The 21,525-nt window shown below is 42.0% G+C and overlaps 2 protein-coding genes across 3 annotated transcripts in view; one reads left to right on the forward strand and one right to left on the reverse strand.

Moving 5' to 3' along the window:
• The window catches only part of LOC110496404 (cAMP-dependent protein kinase inhibitor beta), a 120,207-nt gene that overhangs the window by 65,559 nt on the left and 33,123 nt on the right, over positions 1–21,525 (forward strand). Inside the window, exon 1 of one of the 2 annotated variants that reach the window (XM_090208827.1) lies at positions 18,658–18,909. The exons of the other annotated variant lie outside the window; for it this stretch is intronic. The gene's annotated coding sequence lies outside the window, so the exon portion shown is untranslated. Of the gene's footprint in view, positions 1–18,657; positions 18,910–21,525 lie in introns of those variants that run through there. 2 annotated transcript variants of the gene reach the window in all.
• Positions 1,914–5,978, reverse strand: LOC118941177 (zona pellucida sperm-binding protein 3). The gene is made up of 9 exons (XM_090208825.1): positions 5,475–5,978; positions 5,315–5,401; positions 5,104–5,201; positions 4,236–4,413; positions 3,843–3,960; positions 3,620–3,705; positions 3,312–3,502; positions 2,945–3,115; positions 1,914–2,051 (listed from the first exon to the last, which is right to left on the reverse strand). Exons 2-9 carry the CDS (start codon positions 5,338–5,340, stop codon positions 1,999–2,001), a joined length of 921 nt encoding a protein of 306 aa, XP_090064951.1. The 5' UTR covers positions 5,341–5,401; positions 5,475–5,978; the 3' UTR covers positions 1,914–1,998.

The following is a 21,525-nucleotide window of genomic DNA, read 5'->3' on the forward strand; positions in this document are numbered from 1 at the left end:
ATTAATCCAGGACTAGTGATGGGCCCGTCTATGCAAACTCAGGAAACCAATAAAGACCAAAGGTAAATCTAGGAAATGTCAGTGTTTTCATTGTTGCTGCAGAGGGGTTCCATACCATGTGCAATGTTGGTTTTTATTTGATTTCACCTTTATTTAACCAGGTAGGCTAGTTGAGAACAAGTTCTCATTTACAACTGCGACCTGCCCAAGATAAAGCAAAGCAGTGCGACACAAACACAGAGTTACATGGAATAAACAAACATGCAGTCAATACAATAGAAAATGTCTATATACAGTGTGTGCAAATGAGGTAGGATAAGGGTGGTAAGGCAATAGCTGAACCTACTACTGAACATGCCCCCTGATAGTGTTGCCCTTCTACATTGCTGAAATATTTAAATTATACATTTGAAGATCTGGCCTACCACCTTGTCAGCTTCATCAAAATAAATGTGTACTTGTACATTTGGAAAGTATTGACCCCTTCCTCCACATTTTGTTACATTACAGCCTTACCCCTTGCATTGAAGGTCCCCAAGAACAGTGGCCTCTATCCTTAAATGGAAGAATTTTGGAACCACCATGACTTCCTAGAGCTGGCCACCCAGCAAAACTGAGCAATAGGGGGAGAAGGGCCTTGGTCAGGGAGATGACCAACCCAATTATCACTCTGGCAGAGACTCTGGCAAAGCTCCTCTGAAGATGGGAGAAACTTCCTGAAGGACAACCATCCCTGCAGAACTCCAATCGGGCCTTTATGTTAGTGACCAGACAGAAGCCACAACAGCCTGCTAAGAGGCACCTAAAGGACTGACCATGAAGATGCGCTGGTCTGATGAAACCAATATTGAACATGACGCTTAGCATTCAGGCCAACTCGAGGGAACCTGGCACCATCCCTACAGTGACGCATGTTGGTAGCATCATGCTGTGGGGATGTTTTTCAGCGACAGCGAGACTAGCCAGGATCAAGGCAAAGATGAACAGAGCAAAGATCCTTGACTAAAACCTTCAGACTGGGGCAAAGATCTGCCTTCCAACAGGACAATGACCTTACACAGCCAACGCAGGAATGACAAGTCTGTCATTGAGTGCTCCAGCCAGAGCAAACATCTCTGGAGATACTTAACAGCTTTGCAGTGACACTGCCCATCCCACCTGAGAGCTTGAGGATCTGCAGGGAAGTGACATCTCCAAATATACACTCAAAGAAAAGCATCCTGTCAACTGTTCATGTTAAGCAAACTTAAACATGTAAATATTTGTATTAATATAAATTCAGACAAACTCAGGTTGTCACATGTGACTAACAGAAATGGAATGTTTCCCTGAACAGGGCGAGGGGGTCAAAAATCAGAAGTCAGTATATGGTGTTGCCACCAGCTGCATATGTACTGCAGTGCAGCGCCTCAGACTGCAGTAGATTTGCCCAGAGATGTTAACCCACTCTTCCTGGGTCCTGAAAAAAGGCTCTTTTTGCTGATTTTAGGTGTGCCAAGCTTGTAGCATTTCCCCAAGACAACTTACGCTGTAATTGCTACCCAAGGTGCAACAAAGTACTAAGTAAAGCGTCTGAAGTTATTTTAATGTGGTTACATTTGCTTGGTCATGGGTTATTGTGTAGATTGAGGGGGGGGAATAATTTAGATAAGGCTGGAATGTAATTTGTGGTCTGAAAGCCAGCTGCACTTTAACCCCCAAAGAACATGATCTGAAACACTTAAGTGGACAGTCCCTAAAGGTAATGTTTCAGTTTACAATTATGCACTACATGCTGGAGTAAACACAGAAAATCATTGTCAAGGTATGTTGAAATAATTTATTCTTCAAGGTTAACAGTCATCTCTCATGTTCATTGTTTTGGGAGTTCTGATGAGAGCATGTCTCCTTAGTGTTGTGGTACAGTGGTAGTCCATACACTGTTTGAGTGCCCCTTTTCAGCATTGTTCACCTCTCCAGGAGCAGTTGTGGTGCCGAGGTCACTTGGTTGTAGGGTCATCAGGAGTGAGTGTGCCACTTGGAGTGAGACAAAATGGGGCCACCACAGCATTCTATCAACAGATCAGAGTTAGTGGCTAGGAAAGTGCCATAACTGCTATATGAAACCACATCTGACAAAGTCAAAGGCTGATATGTACAAGTGATACTGGCAATTGCAGTGTGCTGGTCAAGATTTATTGGGATGAGTCTTGTCCTGGAGGCAGAATTGAACAATTCCCACTAGGTGTGCCAGCTGTAAAGTCAAAATGAAGTTTGTAACAAATGCACTTTTAGGTCATAATTTAAGGTTAGGCATGGTTAAGGTTAGATTGACTGTGGCTGTGCCAGTGAGTGATCACTGCAGAGTGATCAACAAACATTACCTCTGGGCCATTAGTTCCTGCCTGATGAACCCAGTATATTTCAGAGCTAACAAATTCACACTTGTTGGGCCTGACCCTCAGGGCCCACCCACATTTTGGGTTTGGGCAAAATATTTAATTTAACAGCCAGTGTTGGCAGAACTGCTAGCGTGTATGGATATGAAAATACAAGTGTCTGAAATGGCACCCTATTCCCTGTAGTACACTACCTTTGACCAGCACCTCATTGTCAAGAAATCCTGTTGGGAGGCAGACGAACTAAGTCACTAGTTAACTAAAATAGAAAATAGTAGCTAGCAAGACTGAGCAGAGGTTATTTTTAATGACTGCATTTTGAGAGTGGGTAGTTTGCGTCAAATGCCTTGACTAAACTGCAAAGGCATTACCTGCAAAATTGTGTGGCAAAGCATAATGTTCAGGCATGTCTGCCTCATGATTTGTTGGGAGAGTCTTCTGCTTGAAGGACCCCCCCCCCCCCCCCCCCCCCTTAAAGAACGTCATTGAAACCAGACCCTAGTCAATGCTGTTGCCTAGATGCACTACCAGGATTAAGGGAATGCAATTTCAGACAGTCAAATTACCCCTCTTGAAGTCCATTCCGCTCTTCCAACGACTGCCAGGTGATACAGGCCTCCTGTCCTCAGTTGGAGAAGGGAAGCCATATATAGCGATACCTTCCATCGTTGGAGATAAAGGTGTCCTCTGTTTGGTTGTAACCATTATGGGGCCCAGAGTAACATCCTGGTTCCATACTAAAATAACACATTTTCTTTAATCACTGGCAAGGTTACTTTCTCACTAACATATTTGTAGTACAGACAACTTTTACTTAATCTTCTGTAAAATCCCATCTCCTTCAATATGGGTGAAGGAGAAGGTACAAAATACCTCCCCTTGGACACTTCTGCAGTGCATTTTGAGAAGGAAAGAGGAATTAAGATACTGCACCTTTCTTGGACTTCATCCCACTCCTCCAATGGTCACCAGTGGCTTGAGGTTTGATGCGGTAGCCACGAGGTTGGCTACCGCCTTGTCTTGGACTGAGGGGATATCGTGCTGAATCGTGATCAACCCCCTTCTGGCTATTCAGGCTTGGACAACGGCCACATTCCAAATAATTTGAGTCGGCAGACCTCCATCTGAAATGTGTAGAAGACACTCATGGACCAAGACATTTGAACAAATCCGATTGGTTATTCCAGTAGAAAGCTACTCCTACTGGGCTGTGACCTAAGGAAATAAGTCAGATCTCACACCTGCCATTAATGAAGGAGCATGCCTTGTTGCTAGGCTCTGCATGGTCCATGACAGGGATTGCCATAAGGTGGCATATGATGTATAGCTGTAGAAACACAACAGGATGAGCAAAACAAAGATGTAGAAACACAGTAGCCTACATAACTATAAGTTATGTTACTGTAGCATCATGTACGCGCTACAGTACCCATAATGCTCCACAACATCTGGTACTGCCCTCACCTCTGCCCTGTTCTCCTGGTAGAACCTAAAGGCATCAATGTGGAACTGGAGCTTGTCATCCTGGGTTCTATGCATGAACCCAGAATTGGAGCCAGGCAGCTGGGAATCCACCAAGCACCTGTAGGGGAGATATATGAACAGGGAAAGCCCATAGAGCAAACTCATCTTTAGATCTGTGCCATTACAGCATGGGCATTGAGGCTACAACCCATAGAAGTCCCCACCCAGTTGACTACTTTAAAATGGTGCCATCATGGTGGAAGCCCTCAATGGCACTGCTCTTGACAAGACTGCCTTTTGACTTCAAAAGGCCTCTATCATTCCCTACGGGCCAGCCAGAGAATATTCATTCTAGGTAGCAGATTTAGTTAAGGCAGTTCCCTTCTTGCTTACCCATCATGCTCAATGAAGATGTATCTGGGGAAAGAGTTATTGTCTGGGTCCAGTGTGGCCACGCAGCTGCTAACAAAGACCCTGAGCCTGGCGTGGTGAGCTACCCTGACAGACACCTCAATGTTGATGGGATCACCCAGGAAGTAGACTCCACAACCCCGCTCATATAGCCAGTCACCTGGGCAGAAATGACAGAAGGTTATCCCAATTGACTAAAGGAACTTTACATTATTCCTTATAGTCCAAGGCCATTACATGTCAGTTCCTTCTAAAGAGGCTCTGGCAGCAATAAACGCCATCTAAATGTGAATCAAGTCACTGGTCTAGAAATGTGAAACCCTACTCATTTCACAATGGAAATGAAGATATCACTGAACACCTTTTAACAGTTGCAGCTGACAGCATTTCAGTGACAACACATTTGTGGAGTCAGTCTTCCATAAACAGGTGTTCAGAGATACAGATAGCAATTAGCACAGGTACACCTCTGGCTATACGATTTACATTAATAAGCACAGTAACATGAAAACATCAGTATGGGAAACCTAATCCTATAAAATAGCGCTTACAACTACCCTGGACAGAACTTTATAGTCAATAGGCGCTAATAGTTAGCATCTATGAATGGGTTAAAAGGTCCATTGAGGAGTTTGTAAACAGGTCCATAGTTAGTAGGCTAATTGTTTAACGTTGCAGATAGAAATGTCAATAATTAGTGGATGTCTGATGAGATTCTGTATTTAGCATGTCCAAGGATAATTTGTGCTCCATCATCCAAGCTTCTGGGAGAGCACAATGGTCTCCTAATCATCTGAACTTCCAACAAGGTTGTGCCCTGCTCAAAACAGCCCAGAATTTATATACCCACTTGTCATAAGCTTCAAGGAGAACTGTAGGTTGTCAGACACTGTGGCGCTGAAGGGGATCCAGGTCGGCTGGAGGGGGGCACTGTCTGAACTGTACTTCCTGAAACAGAAAGTACAGAGTCTGGCAAGTAAACCAGTAGGGACACAGTAGTCATGATCATTTAACAGTATAACCTAAACTCAGCTTTCATAATGACAAGCAATTGGGATTACAGCACCATCCATTCAAATAACCCCATCTGGTGTGGCTCTGGGTGTATATCTGAGGAGGTTTGTATAGATCATGAAGTCTTTGTTTATCTGTGGATTCACAAAGTAGAAATTAAACAGGTTGTTTTAAGAAGTCAGCTACTGAAACATTCACCATAATTACCAAACGGTTGGTTCCACAGTCTGATAGCGCTGCAAATATTCTGTATTCATCTCCGGCAGCTGATGCTGTAGCCCTGCAGGTCTCTTGGTCCTGTTCAACTCCAAGTCATCCATGTCAATAAGAATACCGAGTTTAAACAGATCAGCCTTCACAACGATCTCCATGTAGTCTGAATGGCACTTCACATCGACCGTTTCCACTCAAACTGGTCTGGAAACTATTTGTTGGGGAAGTTGAAGCTGTTTAAAAGGCAGACGATCCCCAAACTGTGGCAGTCGGCTTGGAAGTTGTTGCCATGTGCCAGTGCTGTAAGTAACTGAAAAAGTAGGAGATATTAAGTTTTCCACTAGTAAAAACAGAACTAACTGCTTTGGAAATAGCCAGAGTGTGTTTGCCATTCTGAGTCCCATGCCAACAACTAACTTTAAAAAAAAAATTTAAATTTTTTAATAAAAATAATTTATTCCAACAACTAATTTGAAATCTGTATATTAGAGGGCAATGTGCCTCTGCTATACTACAATTGGCGAAACTGAGGTAGCTTTTAACAACCTTGCAGGCTGCAAACCTGGGCTAGATTAGGCCCTAATTGGGCTTTGCATCTGATTAGTCAAACTATTTGCATGCATGTTCAGCGCGTTCTTCTGCCCAGTTGATGCATACCAGAACGTACAAAGCCTGGATAGGTATTTCACGTATCAGCAAACACATCATATGTTATAGAAATCTGTCAGTCGATGACACCGTTGATGACATGTCACGCAACCATTGGATGGATACATGCAACTTCTGAGCAGGGGAAAGCTACCATTACGCTTCGATCACACCAACAGTTTTTCTGCATTTTGGTACACGAGAATTATATTAATTTCCAATGAAACGCTGCGTTTGCCTTGCAGAGACACTATGTATAGACAGACGGCTTGACAGAAATGGTAACAGGAGGTGAATGTTGAACTTTTGTTGCATACACATCCAGAAATTATAGCTAGCTAAATTACTTTCTGTAGAGTAGGGCTAGCCATGATCTAACTAGTAACTTAGACTGGTAGTTGATTTTAAGGTACAGTTATGATAATAGGGATTTGTAATTAAGATTGAGATTGGACTAAAATGTGGGTAATTGGATGTTTAGATGTAACCATAGACTGTCTTATTTTTGCATAGGGTCAATTAAACATGAAAAGAAAGGGAGCGATATCAGACTTCTGTTCCAAAAGGACACAATGGGAGGCCAGGCCAATACTTTAAACGACACATTTTAGTTAGCAACTTAATTATACATTTTCATAGAGATATGACACATTCTTTTACGTGTATTTCAGACATTTCAAGATCCAAAGAAGATGGTCCTGTACAGCTGTGTTTGAAAACATTTCCCAGAACTCAGCATAGTACTAGGAAAAGGGCTTTCAACAGTTCCTGGTATAAGGACAATTTATGGCTTGAATATTCTGTAAGTCAAGATTCTACTTATTGTTTCGCCTGTAGGCATTTTTCTCTGCCCAATACACCTTAATCTGCCTTCACATCACAGTCAGGGTTTTGTAACTGGAAAAAGGCGCCGTTTAAAGATTCTGGTTTGAACCTCCATTCAAAGGCAGAGCATCATATCAATGCTATGTATGCTTGGAATCAGCATCAAAGGGCTATTGACAGCAACTCATCAATGTTAGATGTCATAAATGAGAGTGGAGGAAAACTGTACTTACATTAAAACAATCGCACATGTGCTCCTATTAACTGCCACTCAGAATATTGCGCAGAGGTCATCGAGAGTCGGATGACTCTCACAAGGGTAATATTTTGACAATCTTAGAAGAAATAGCAAAGCATGACCCTCTCATAGAGAAAAGGATGAATGCATGTGGCAATGGTAAGTGCACAAGCCACCAAATCCAAAATGAAGTTCTTGAGGGCTTAGCTGAGATGGTACAAAGTGAAATAATGAGAGAAGTAAAAGAAAGTGAAGTTTTTAGTGTAATTGTAATGAAACCAAAGATTTAAAGAAAAAATAACAAATGTCTTTAGTTGTGAGGTACTGTTACAATGGGGCCATCCTTTTTACACTTTCAGTCAGCTGAAAGCTTAGATGCAGCAGGTCTCACAAAAATGATAATTGATTGCCTTGAAAAACATGGTCTGGACTACAGAAATAATCGTGTGGGGCAAGGCTATGACAGTGCATTCGTCATGAGCGGAAAGCATTCTGGTGTGTCTGCACGGATTAAAAACAGTGTAAGATTTGCATTTTATGTGCACTGTAATGCACATTGTTTGAATTTGGTTCTTGTCGATGCTGTAAAATCAGTGCCTGAGGCAGTTAACTTTTTTGCTCACCTGCAGAAGCTTTATAACCTTGTTTCTGGCTCGTATGTTCATCTCAAGTAGCTGGCAGTTCAGAAAGAGCTGTATCCACAGCAGCAGCCCAGGGAACTACAGAGACTGTACTGCCTGCGGCTATGGAACCCTGACCTGTTCTGCCTTATCCCGGACCTGCTGTTTTCGGCACTCTCTCTCTACAGCACCCGTTGTCTCTAACTGAATGATCGGCTATGAAAAGCAAGTAACATTTACTCCTGAGGTGCTGACCTGTTGCACCCTCTACAACCACTGTGATTGTTATTATTTGACCCTGCTGGTCATCTATGAACATTTGAACATCTTGGCCATGTACTGTTATAATCTCCACCCGGCACGGCCAGAAGAGGACTGGCCACCTCTCAGAGCCTGGTTCCTCTCTAGGTTTCTTCCTAGTTTTCTGCCTTTCTAGGGAGTTTTTCCTAGCCACCGTGCTTCTACATCCTCATTGCTTGCCGTTTGAGGTTTTAGGCTGAGTTTCTGTACAGCACTTTGTGACATCGGCTGACGTAAAAAGGGCTTTATAAATACATATGATTGATTGACTTACAGATCTAAGGTGGGCATGCAGATACATGGCATGCCGTAATCTGAGGGACAGGCTTCCAGCCGTTCTTAGAGTGCTACAGGATATCACACTTGAAAATAGTGGTGGTAGATCAGTGGACGCAAGGGGCCTTCTTTCTCAGATAGATTTACATTTCATAGGGATTTTGGTTACCTTTTGTAAAGTGCTTGGTGATGCCAAATGTCTTTCTGACATGCTCCAATCAAGCTCTCTTGACCTAGCAAGGGCTGTAGATCTAGTAGGTGCCCTTACAGACACATTACAGGACTACAGAAGTGAGAGTTACTATGGAGAACTATGGAAAGAGATTGCAGAGCACTGCAAAATAATTGTGCAAACAGTGTGTAAAAGACAGCCTAAAACAAGCTTAAGATTTCACGACTCATTGATGATGAGCACTGTAGGACAGAAAAATAGTGACCAACGGGATGGTGAGAGCTTCCAAAGAGCAATCTTTTATCAGGTGCTTGACAGTCTCACAGCTGAGCTGCAGAGGTGTTTTTCAAAGAAGAATTTGAGATAATGCAAGGGGTCCAGTCCCTTAACCCAAAGAGGACAACATTCTTGAATGAGGAGCCTCTGTTTGCCTTTGCTCAGACCTTTGAGTCAGATTTAGAGGACCTCAAACATGAGGTTCATCAAACCAAGCGACTTCTTGATAGGAGAGAGAAAAGTGGAAGGGACAGACCGTCTACTCTCCTTGACTTGGTTGTGTTTCTAGAACCTTATAAAGAGGTCTTCAACTAGCTACTTTGACTTTGTAAGATTTCTCTTGTTACAGCAGTCAGCAGTGCTTCTTGCGAGAGAACCTTCTCAGCTATAAAATGGATTTAAACCCACCTTAGGACAACAATGGTTGATGACAGGTTAAGTCACCTCGGAATTCTCAGTGTTGAGTCAAGGAGGACACACTCCCTCAACATGGATGAGTTTGTGAAACATTTTGCCAGTTCTCACCAGAACCTCAGAATGATGCTGTTTTAAATCATCCTAGGATAATTTGGTGCTTAGATGGTCCCTCTGGTCGTGATTAAAACCTGCACTGTGTACTAGCTAGTACACTGACATTCTAAAATCATAAATCCAAAGGGTATCATGTCACACAGATATAATTTGGTCTTGATTAGGACAATTCCACAACTTTTCTTTGCTATTAGTTAACATAATATATATGAGCATAAATATGATATTATACGTTTGCAATATCGATGGGCACCAAACGTATTATTATTTTTCAAGTCCATTTCTGCTTGATACCTAGTATGTCAAATTGCAGTGTGTTTTTTTGTTTGTTGTAAATGTACTTTTTTGTAAATAAACTATGCAATTTTTGTAGCACACAAATGCTATCTTATTTCCTTGGTGCTTGAGATTTATTTTCTGAAAATACTTTGGATGTTCAACACCTACAGACCCAGATTTATATATTCATGAGTGACCCAAGTCTCTCCAGTATGTGAGTACAGTACAGTACAGTGTGTGTGTGTAGTACAGTACTGAGAGAGAGAACGAAATTGAGCTGCAGTTCTAAGGTAGAGACTATTCATAGTATATTAAAGTATTCTAGTGAAGTGACCCTTTTGGACCACACTATCTGCCACATTGAAGAACTCCGGGTTAAGTGAATTATCAATTCTACCTCCAATCAGCAATCATAGGATTCATTCATGCTCCTTCGATGCCAGGTTATGGTTACACACTAATTGTCTGTCATGGTCTATGGACACCCTGACGTAGCCTTGGCCACCCCATGTATAAAACTCTAGTTCTGCCACTGGACAGGAAGCCCACATTCAAACTAACTTCAGTTTTTAAAATTCACACTTATCCATTGCGTCACTAAGTTTTGATGAATGTAGGGGGAGAAACGTATATTATAAGCATCAAACATGATGTTTATTCCTGACCAACAGATGTCACTGACGTGCATTGCGTTAAAAGCTTTGAGTAATGAACCGTTTTTCTGCGCAGTTTGGTGAAAGCCATGAAGGCTTCAGGAAACTTCGGTTTCCCATTACTACCAAAAAGTCAAGACGTTCTGTGACTATAATGTGTCATTTCCTCCGACGCGGTGCAAGCAGTAATAGGGCATGTCGGAAAAATCAGGAACAGCCTTTTGTGATTGGTCCATGGATGTCTGTGATCCAACTTCTGGAGTAATAAGCTGCTGATGCGTTGAATAATTGAATACTGAAGTAGGCTCACATTCTGACCAATCATAAATATTTGTGCAGAATATCAATTATCTTCAAGCTTATTGTTCAATCTTGTACAGTTAGTCAAATTTGAAAATCACCTCTTTCCCTGAATATTCAACATCACTAGGGAGCAGCATCAGTAGTAAACCACGGTCCATTTACCCCAGTTGGACTTGTTTGCACTTGACAAATGTTATGTTGTTAGAGTAGTTAAGTCCTCTGTAGCAGCTAGTTCCAGATTCCTTACTCAACTGAAAAATAAATCTAATTGGGCAGGCAAATAAATAGACAGACATTTTCACCACAGCTAGAAATTAAACAAAAGTTTTTTTCTTGTCATGATATGACTTACACTGCCTAATGTAACCCCCAAACAGTATCAATACCTTGCACATTGTCTCCATGTTTGACAGATTAGGTTATAGCCAAACACCGTAGATACTTAATCGAAGAGGGTTGATTATGAAGGGCACGTCTCCAAGACTTTGGAACTGATAAACAACCACGGGACATTAAAAACGACTTAGGGCTGCAATCCCGTTAACGGGATGATATGACAACAGCCAGTGAAAGTGCAGGGCGCCAAATTCAAAACAACAGAAATCTCATAATTACAATTCCTCAAACATGCATGTATCTTATACCGTTTTAAGGGTAATCTTGTTGTTAATCCCACCACAGTGTCCAATTTCAAATAGGCTTTACAGTGAAAGCACCACAAACGATTATGTTAGGTGACCACCAACTCACTGAGAAACCCAGCCATTTTTCCAGCCAAAGAGAGGAGTCACAAAAAACACAATTAGAGATTAAATTAATCACTAACCTTTGATGATCTTCATCAGATGACACTCATAGGACTTCATGTTACACAATACATGTATATTTTGTATAAAAAAACTGAGTTTACATTGGCACGATACATTCACTAGTTCCAAAAACATCCAGTGATTTTGCATAGCCACATCAATTCAACAGAAATACTCATCATAAATGTTGATGAAAATACAAGTTATACACATGGAATTATAGATATACCTCTCCTTAATGCAACCGCTGTGTCAGATTTCAAAAAAACTTTACGGAAAAAGCAAACCATGCAATAATCTGAGACTGCGCTCAGAAAATAAATAAAATTATCCCCCATGTTGGAGTCAACAGAAATCAGAAATCACATTATAAATATTCCCTTACTTTTGATGATCTTCATCAGCATGCATTCCCATGAATCCTAGTTCCACAATAAATGCTTGATTTGTTCGATAATATCCATTATTTATGTCCAAGTAGCTACTTTTGTTAGAGCGTTTAGTACACAAATCCAGATGCTCGTGCAGGTCAATCCGAACGTCGGACGAAAACTTCAAAAAGTAATATTACAGGTCGAAGAAACTTGTCAAACTAAGTATAGAATCAATCTTTAGGGTGTTATCATAAATCTTCAATTAAGTTCCAACCGGAGAATTCCTTTGTGTGTAGAGAAGCCAAGGAATGCAGGTCGCTATCATGTGAATTGCGCGTGACCAGCCCGTGGCTCTCTGCCAGACACCTGGCTCATTGAGCTCCCATTCAGCCACACAACACAGTAGAAGCCTCATTCAAGTTTCTAAAGACGGTTGACATCTAGTGGAAGCACTAGGAAGTGCAACTTCATTCATATCCCACTGTGAATTCAATAGGGGCTGGGCTGAAAATCGACCAACCTCTGATTTTTCACTTCCTGTTTGGATTTCTTCTCAGGTTTTTGCCTGCCATATGAGTTCTGTTATACTCACAGACATCATTCAAACAGTTTTAGAAACTTCAGAGTGTTTTCTATCCAATACTAATAATAATATGCATATATTAGCAACTGTGACTGAGGATCAGGCAGTTTACTCTGGGCACCTCTGGGCACCTTTCATCCAAGCTACTCAATACTGCCCCTGCAGCCACAAGAAGTTTTTAACAACCTTTTAGTTCCAGATTCCTTACTCAACTGAAAAATCCATGTTGCTTACCTGTCTTTAAAATCTGCATATCTGCAGTCCATTTTCATGCTGTGAGGAAGAGAGAGAGAGGGAGAGAAAGTTGGGGACACAGAGAGAGATTTAAGGTCCAATGTATCAGTTTTTACATCAATATCAAATAACTAATCTGGTTAACAATTAAGTACCTTACTGTGATTGTTTTAAATTAAAATGGTACATTTTTAAATACACCTAGAATGTCACGCCCTGACCTTAGTTATCTTTGTTTTCTTTATTATTTTGGTTAGGTCAGGGTGTGACGAGGGTGGTTTGTTTAGTTTTTGTATTGTCTAGGGTTTTTTGTATGTCTAGGGGTTTTTGTGTATCTAGGTGTTTATATGTCTATGGTTGCCTAGATTGATTCTCAATCAGAGGCAGCTGTTTATCGTTGTCTCTGGTTGGGGACCATATTTAGGTAGCCATATTCCGTTGGTATTTTGTGGGTTGTTAGTCTATGTTAAGTTGCCTGTTCTGCACTTCTCATATTAGCGTCACTGTTCGGTTGATTGTTTTGTATAGTTGGTTCAGTGGTCTCGCTTTCATTAAAGAAGATGTACGCTTACCACTCTGCGCCTTGATCTCCTCTATATGACGACCATGACATAGATGTTATTGGCAAAGAAGTTAGGAACTCTCTTTCTTATTAACAAATTTATGCTGGCCAAAACTCCATCCCACCAAAACAGGCGGACATTTCAGGCAGGTCTTTTCAAACAGCTCTTAAACTCGAAGGGCATTATCATTATTTTCACAGTATCATTCCAACCTCACACTGACCTGTTTTTACTATATTTTTCTACTATTTCTCATTTTTGACTGCACTGGGCCTTTAACCTTCCCTTTCCGCAAAGATACAGACAGTTGACTAAGGAGTGAAAAGATGTATGAGAATAACTTATCTGTAGATTGAAGGTCAGACTCCAAGTGCTAAACAGTTAGGGTCTTTTACCTCCATCTGGCACAATAGCATCCTCGTCAGAGAGAGCGAGAGTAAGCGAGAGAGCGACGGGAGAGGGGGAGAGAGAGACAGAGAGAGACTCAGGAGTTCATTGAACGTTGCACCAGACCATTGCAGGCAAAGGTGAAAGACCTGCTTCATCCAGGAATCAATAGATAACTATTTTTTTCTGCAAGATGCAAAACCGCATTAGACTTCTGAAAAAAAGCTGAATCTTTATTTATTTTCTCAGTTTGATATCACTCTAGAATGATGCTAATATCACTGCACTCTGTTGTGCATCATTCCTTCTTACTCTAACTAAGTAGGGTGCATTTAAATTGGCACACAGAGATGGGTACAAAGCTCTCCTTCGCCCTCCATTTGGCAAATCTGACCATAATTATATCCTCCTGATTCCTACTTACAAGCAACAATTAAAGCAGGAAGCACCGGTGACACTGTCAATAAAAAATGGTCAGATGAATCAGATGCTAAGCTACAGGACTGTTTTGCTAGCACATTATGGAATATGTTCCGGGATTCTTCCGATGGCATTGAGGAGTACACCATATCAGTCATTGGCTTCATCAATAAGTGCTTTGATGACACCGTCCCCACAGTGACTGTACGTACATACCCCAACCAGAAGCCATGGATTAAAGACAACATCCGCACTGAGCTAAAGGCAAGAGCTGCCGCTTTCAAGGAGAAGGACTCTAACCCGGAAGATTATAAGAAATCCTGCTATGCCCTCCGACGAACCATCAAACAGGCAAAGTGTCAATACAGGACTAAGATCGAACTGTACTACACTGGCTTTGACGCTTGTCGGATGTGGCAGGGCTTGCAAACCATTGCAGACTACAAAGGGAAGCACAGACGAGAGCTGCCCAGTGACACAAGCCTACCAGATGAGCTAAACTACTTCTACGCTCGCTTCGAGGCAAATAACACTGAAACATGCATGAAAGCACCAGCTGTTCTGGACAACTGTGTGATCATGCTCACCGCAGCCGTTGTGAGTAAGACCTTTAAACAGGTCAACATTCACAAGTCCGCAGGGCCAGACAGAGTACCAGGACGTGTGCTCCGAGCCTGCGCTGACCAACTGGCAAGTGTTTCACTGACATTTTCAACCTCTCCCTGTCCAAGTCTGTAATACCAACATGTTTTAAGCAGACCACCATAGTCCCTGTGCCCAAGAAAACTAAGGTAACCTGCCTAAATTACTACCAAACCGTAGCACTCATGTCTTTAGCCATGATGTGCTTTGAAAGGCTCGTCATGGCTCACATCAACACCATTATCCCAGAAACCCTAGACCCACTCCAATTTGCGTACCGCCCAAACAGATCCACAGATGATGCAATCACTATTGCACACAACACTGACCTTTCCAAACTGAACAAAGGGAACACCTATGTGAGAATGCTATTAATTGACGACAGCTCGTGTTCAACACCATAGTGCCCTCAAAGCTAATCATTTAGCTGAGGAGCCTGGGACTAAACACCTCCCTCTGCAACTGGATCCCGGACTTCCTAACGGGCCGCCCCCAGATGGTAAGGGTACGTAACAACACATCCGCCACGCTCATCCTCAACAGCACGCCCCTCAGGGGTGCGTGCTCAGTCCCCTCCTGTACTCCCTGTTCACTCATGACTGCATGGCCAGGTACGACTCCAACACCATCATTAAGTTTGTAGACGACTCAACAGTGGTAGGCCTGATCACTGACAACGCGAGACAGCCTATAGGGAGGAGAGGTCAGAGACCTGGCCATGTGGCGCCAGAACAACAACCTCTCCATCAACGTGATCAAGACAAAGGAGATAATTGGACTACAGGAAAAGGAGGACCGAGCACGCCCCCATTCTCATCGACGGGGCTGTAGTGGAGCAGGTTTCAGAGTTTCAAGTTCCTTGGAGTCCACATCATCAACAAACTAACATGGTCCAAACACACCAAGACAGTTGTGAAGAGGGCACAACAAAACATATTCCCCCTCAGGAGACTGAAAAGATTTTGCATGGGTCCTCAGATCCTCAAAAGTTTCTACAGCTGCACCATTGAGAGCATGGTTGCATCACTGCCTGGTATGGCAACTGCTATACCTCCGACCGCAAGGTACTAAAGAGGGTAGTCCGTACGGCCCAGTACATTACTGGGGCCAAGCTTCCTTCCATCAAGGGCCTGGTATAGAACCAGGCAGTGTTAGAGGAAGGCCCTAGAAATTGTCAAAGACTCCAGCCACCCCAGTCAGTGACTGTTCTCTCTGCTACCGCATGGCAAGTGGTACCGGAGCGCCAAGTCTAGGTCCAAGAGGCTTCCAAACAGCTTCTACACCCAAGCCATAAGACTGCTGAACATCTAATCAAATGGCTACCCAGACTATTTGCATTGCCTCCTCCCCCCCTCCTCTTTTACACTGCTGCTACTCTCTGTTGTTATCTATGCATTGTCACTTTAATAACTCTTACCTACAGTTAAAGTCGAAAGTTTACATACACTTGAGTCATTAAAATTTGTTTTTCAACTACTCCAGAAATTTCTTGTTGACAAACTATAGTTTTGGCAAGTCGTTTAGGACATCTACTTTGTTCATGACACAAGTTATTTTTCAACAATTGTTTACAGACAGATTATTTCACTTATAATTCCCTGTATCACAATTCCAGTGGGTCAGAAGTTTACTTACACTAAGTTGACTGTGCCTTCAAAAAGCTTGGAAAATTCCATAAAATGATGTCATGGCTTTAGAAGCTTCTGATTGACATTGCTAATTGACATAATTTGAGTCAATTGGAGGTGTACATGAGGATGTATTTCAAGGCCTACCTTTAAACTCTGCTTCTTTGCTTGACATCATGGGAAAATCAAAAGAAAAATTAGCCAAGAACACAGAAAAACATTTGTAGACCTCCACAAGTCTGATTCATCCTTGGGAACAATTTCCAAATGCCTGAAGGTATCACGTTCATCTGTACAAACAATAGTACGCAAGTATAAACACCATGGGACCACGCATCCATCATACCGCTCAAGAAGGAGACGCGTTTTGCCTCCTAGAGATTAACGTACTTTGGTGCGAAAAGTGCAAATCAATCCCAGAACAACAGAAAAGGACCCTGGAGGAAACAGGTACAAAAGTATCCCTATCCACAGTAAAACGAGTCCTATATCAACACAACCTGGATGGCCGCTCAGCAAGGAAGAAGCCACTGCTCCAAAACCGCTGTAAAAAAGCCACCCACGGTTTGCAACTGCACATGGGGACAAAGACCATACTTTTTGGAGAAATGTCCTCTGGTCTGATGAAACAAAAATAGAACTGTTTGGTCATAATGCCCATCATTATGTTTGGAGGAAAAATGGGGAGGCTTGCAAGCAGAAGAACACCATCCCAACCGTGAAGCACGGGGTTGGCAGCATCCTGTTGTGGGGTTGCTTTGCTTACAGGAGGGACTGGTGCACTTCACAAAATAAATGGCATCATGAAGATGGAAAATGATGTGGATATATTGAAGCAACATCTCAAGACATCAGTCAGGAAGTTAAAGCTTGGTCGCAAATGGGTCTTCCAAATGGTCAATGAACCCAAGCATGCTTCCAAAGTTGTGGAAAAATGGCTTAAGGACAACAAAGTCAAGGTATTGGAGTGGCCATCACAAAGCCCTGACCCCAATCCTATAGAATTTTTTTGGGGCAGATCTGAAAAACTGTGTGCGAGCAAGGAGGCCTACAAACCTGACTCGGTTACACCAGCTCTGTCAGGAGGAATGGGACAAAATTCACACCAACTTATTGTGGGAAGGTTGTGGAAGGCTACCCGAAGTGTTTGACCCAAGTTAAACAATTTAAAGGCAATGCTACCAAATACTAATTGAGTGTATGTAAACTTCTGACCCACTGAGAATGCGATGAAATAAATTATTCTCTCTACTATTATTCTGATATTTCACATTCTTGAAATAAAGTGGTGATCCTAACTGACCTAAGACAGGGAAGTTTTTCTAGGATTAAATGTCAGGAATTGTCAAAAAACTGAGTTTAAATGTATTTGGCTCAGGTGTATGTAAACTTCCCACTTCAACTGTACATGTACATATTACCTCAATTACCTTGACTAACCGGTGCCCCCGCACATTGACTCTGTACCGGTACCCCCTGTATGTAGTCTCACTATTGTTATTTTAATGCTGCTCTTTAACTACTTTTTTCTTAATCTTATTTATATTTTTTAAACTGCATTGTTGGTTAGGGGCTTATAAGTAAGCATTTCACTGTTCACTGTTGTATTCAGCGCATGTGACTAATACAATCTGATTTGATTTGATTCCCTATATAGTCCACTACTTCTGATCAGGGCCCACAGGGCTCTGGTCAAAAGTAGTACACTAATGAATGAGGTGCAATTTGGGATGCAGATCTAGTCTCTGGTGAAAGATTGTTATCATTGGTTCTGGGTTGCAAGGTTATCAGACAGATAATATGTAAAACATATATGACATGGGTGGGATTTCCCCTTGGGCATTTTGGTTGGCTAATCAAAGTAGCAAATTCATACTAGCCTAAGACGTGTTGGCTTGCTTGATAATATAAATCATTTATTGAAGTAAGTAGAATGCACAGTCTGAGTGACATAATGAATAGCATGTAAGTTAAGAATGTAATGCTGACATAATAACATCTCACACTATGCCCTCTAAAGAAGGTTCTCATTAGGCCTAATTCATCCTTTATTAATTATATGATTATTAGCCCATTCATTACCCCCCTTATCAACAAAACTTGAAGACCTGCGTAAACAGGTAGTTTAGTACGCCATTATCAGACCTGTTGGTTATCATGGTCAAGCACCATCCGATAAGGACCCCAGATAGTTCCCGAAACACAAACCACATTCTCTCATTTCCGCTATTGGACAAAATTGCGCCAGTACCATTTTGGGTGGATGATAATGTTTATTATTGGCCATAACTTTGTATAATCAAAATAATACATAATATTTTCAATATGTTTTATCTAATGCACAAAATAATTAGGATATCACCTTTGTTAACGTTTAGAAAACCTGTACGCATTGTGCGCCCCTGCTTTCAGAAATATTGGTACGGTCTTTTAAATTGCGCTGCAAGCGTACAGTGAGCCACAAGAAGAACGTGAAACCCGCTCCAAAGAAGATGCCGTTGACCGATGTCGGTGTTAATTGATCTGGTTATTCTGTTGTAAGAAAAGGAAACACCACACTGCGGTATAATTTCATTTTTGCCCCGCGGAGAGGAGGATGGTGTGTGGGTTGTCATAACTTTGGACTCGCTGCTTTTCCTTGACACGCGCACTGATCCAGTTGGTGAGGGTGAGTGCTTCTAGTAGCCTACTGGAGATGGAGAAAGATAGGCTACATTGTTGTTATATTGTTGCACATCATAACCACCTGTATGGGATGTGGGAGGAATAGTTATAGGCTGCAATGTCACACAGTCATACGTAAAAAAAAAAAAAATGGAAATCCAATATAGGCTATGGAGTAATGCGTCAACATGCTTTTTATCTAGAAATTGTAGCTCTGAATTAGCCTAGGTCAGATATCGGCAAAATTGATTCGTTCCTAAACAGCAATTGTCAAATATATGCGCAATAATAAGCCCATTGGACACCTAAAGGCCGAGCCAGCAGTGGTTTCTACCGTGGTCTTTCTATGGCAATACAATCATTTAGAATGGAATGACTGAGAATGTGCAGGTAGATTAGGCCTATCGTTTAAATAATCATTAAATATATATATTTTTATTGTTTGATATAGTGGCCTACAAGTCTATCACTTTTAGATGAGCACATGGAGAGCCTTCGTTAGGGCTGATGAAGCAAAGCTTTCAGCGCTTTTCCAATGTATACAACCTGGTCTCAGAGCATTTTGTCATTTTACGTATGTAAGTCCGATTTTTTTTTTCAAATCAAATTTTATTTGTCACATGCGCAGAATACAACAGTGAAATGCTTACTTACAAGCCCTTAACTAACAATGCTTTAAAAAGTTAAGAAAAAAATAGATAAGTAAAAAATAGAAAAATGAAATGAACTAATAATTAAACAGCAGCAGTAAAATAACAGTAGAGAGGCTATATTCAGGGGGTACCGGTACAATCATCTCCTTTGTCTTGATCACGTTGAGGGACAGGTTGTTGTTCTGGCACCACACGGTCAGGTCACTGACCTCCTCCCTGTAGGCTGTCTCATCGTTGTTGGTGATCAGGCCTAGCACTGTTGTGTCATCGGCAAACTTGATGATGGTGTTGGAGTCATGCCTGGCCATGCAGTCGTGTGTGAACAGGGAGTACAGGAGGGGACTGAGCACGCACCCCAGAGGGGCCCCGTGTTGATGAGCATGGTGGATGTGTTATTACCTACCCTTACCCCCTAGGGGCGGCTCCTCAGGAAGTCCAGGATCCAGTTGCAGAGGAAGGTGTTCAGTCCCAGTGTCCTTAGCTTATTGATGAGCTTTGAGGGCACTATGGTGTTGAACACGAGCTGTAGTCAATGAATAGCATTCTCACATAAGTGTTCCTTTTGTCCAGGTGGGAAAGGGCAGTGTGGAGTGCAATAGAGATTGCATCATCTGTGGATCTGTTGGGGTGGTATGCAAATTGATGTGGGTCTAGGGTTTCTGGGATAATGGTGTTGATGTGAGCCATAACCAGCCTTTCAAAGCACTTTATGGCTAAAGACGTGAGTGCTACGGGTCAGTAGTCATTTAGGCAGGTTACCTTAGTGTTCTTGGGCACAGGGACTATGGTGGTCTGCTTGAAACATGTTGGTATTACAGACGGACAGGTTGAAAATGTCAGTGAAGACACTTGCCAGTTGGTCAGCACATGCTTGAAGTACACGTCCTGAGAATCCGTCTGGCCCTGCGGCCTTGTGAATGTTCACCTGTTTAAAGGTCTTACTCACATTGGCTAGGGAGAGCATAATCACACAGTTGTCCAGAACATGCATACTTCAGTGTTATTTGCCTCGAGGTGAGCATAGAAGTAATTTAGCTTGTCTGGTAGGCTCGTGTGACTGGGCAGCTTGCGACTGTGCTTCCCATTGTAGTCTGTAATAGTTTGCAAGCCCTGCCACATCCGACGAGCGTCGGAGCCGTTGTAGTACAATTCAATCTTAGTCCTGTGTTGAAGCTTTGCCTGTTTAATGGTACGTCGGAGGACATAGCGGGATTTCTTACAAGCTTCCGGGCTAGAATCCCACTCCTTGAAAGCAGCAGCTCTAGCCTTTAGCTCATTGCGGATGTTGACTGTAATCCATGGCTCCTGGTTGGGGTATGTACTAGAGGTCGACCGATTAGGATTTTTCAACGCCGATACCGATACCGATTATTGGAGGACCAAAAAAAGCCGTTGCCCATTACAACAGTACTGAAGGAACACTTACTTTAACTTAATATAATACATCAATAAAATCAATTTAGCCTCAAATAAATAATGAAACATGTTCAATTTGGTTTAAATAATGCAAAAACAAAGTGTTGGAGAAGAAAGTAAAAAGTGCAATATGTGCCATGTAAGAAAGCTAACGTTTAAGTTCCTTTCTCAGAACATGAGAACATATGAAAGCTGGTGGTTCCTTTTAACATGAGTCTTCAATATTCCCAGGTAAGAAGTTTTAGGTTGTAGTTATTATAGGAATTATAGGACTATTTCTCGCTATACGATTTTTATTTCATATACCTTTGACTATTGGATGTTCTTATAGGCACTTTAGTATTGCCAGTGTAACAGTATAGCTTCCGTCCCTATCCTCGCCCCTACCTGGGCTCGAACCAGGAACACATCGACAACAGCCACCCTTGAAGCAGCGTTACCCATGCGTTACCCATGCAGAGCAAGTGAGTCTTTTAACATGAGTCTTCAATATTCCCAGGTAAGAAGTTTTAGGTTGTAGTTATTATAGGAATTATAGGACTATTTCTCTC

The sequence above is a fragment of the Oncorhynchus mykiss genome, chromosome 18, assembly GCF_057628025.1.
Source record: "Oncorhynchus mykiss isolate SJ-2025 chromosome 18, ASM5762802v1, whole genome shotgun sequence".
Classification (NCBI taxonomy): Eukaryota; Metazoa; Chordata; class Actinopteri; order Salmoniformes; family Salmonidae; genus Oncorhynchus; species Oncorhynchus mykiss.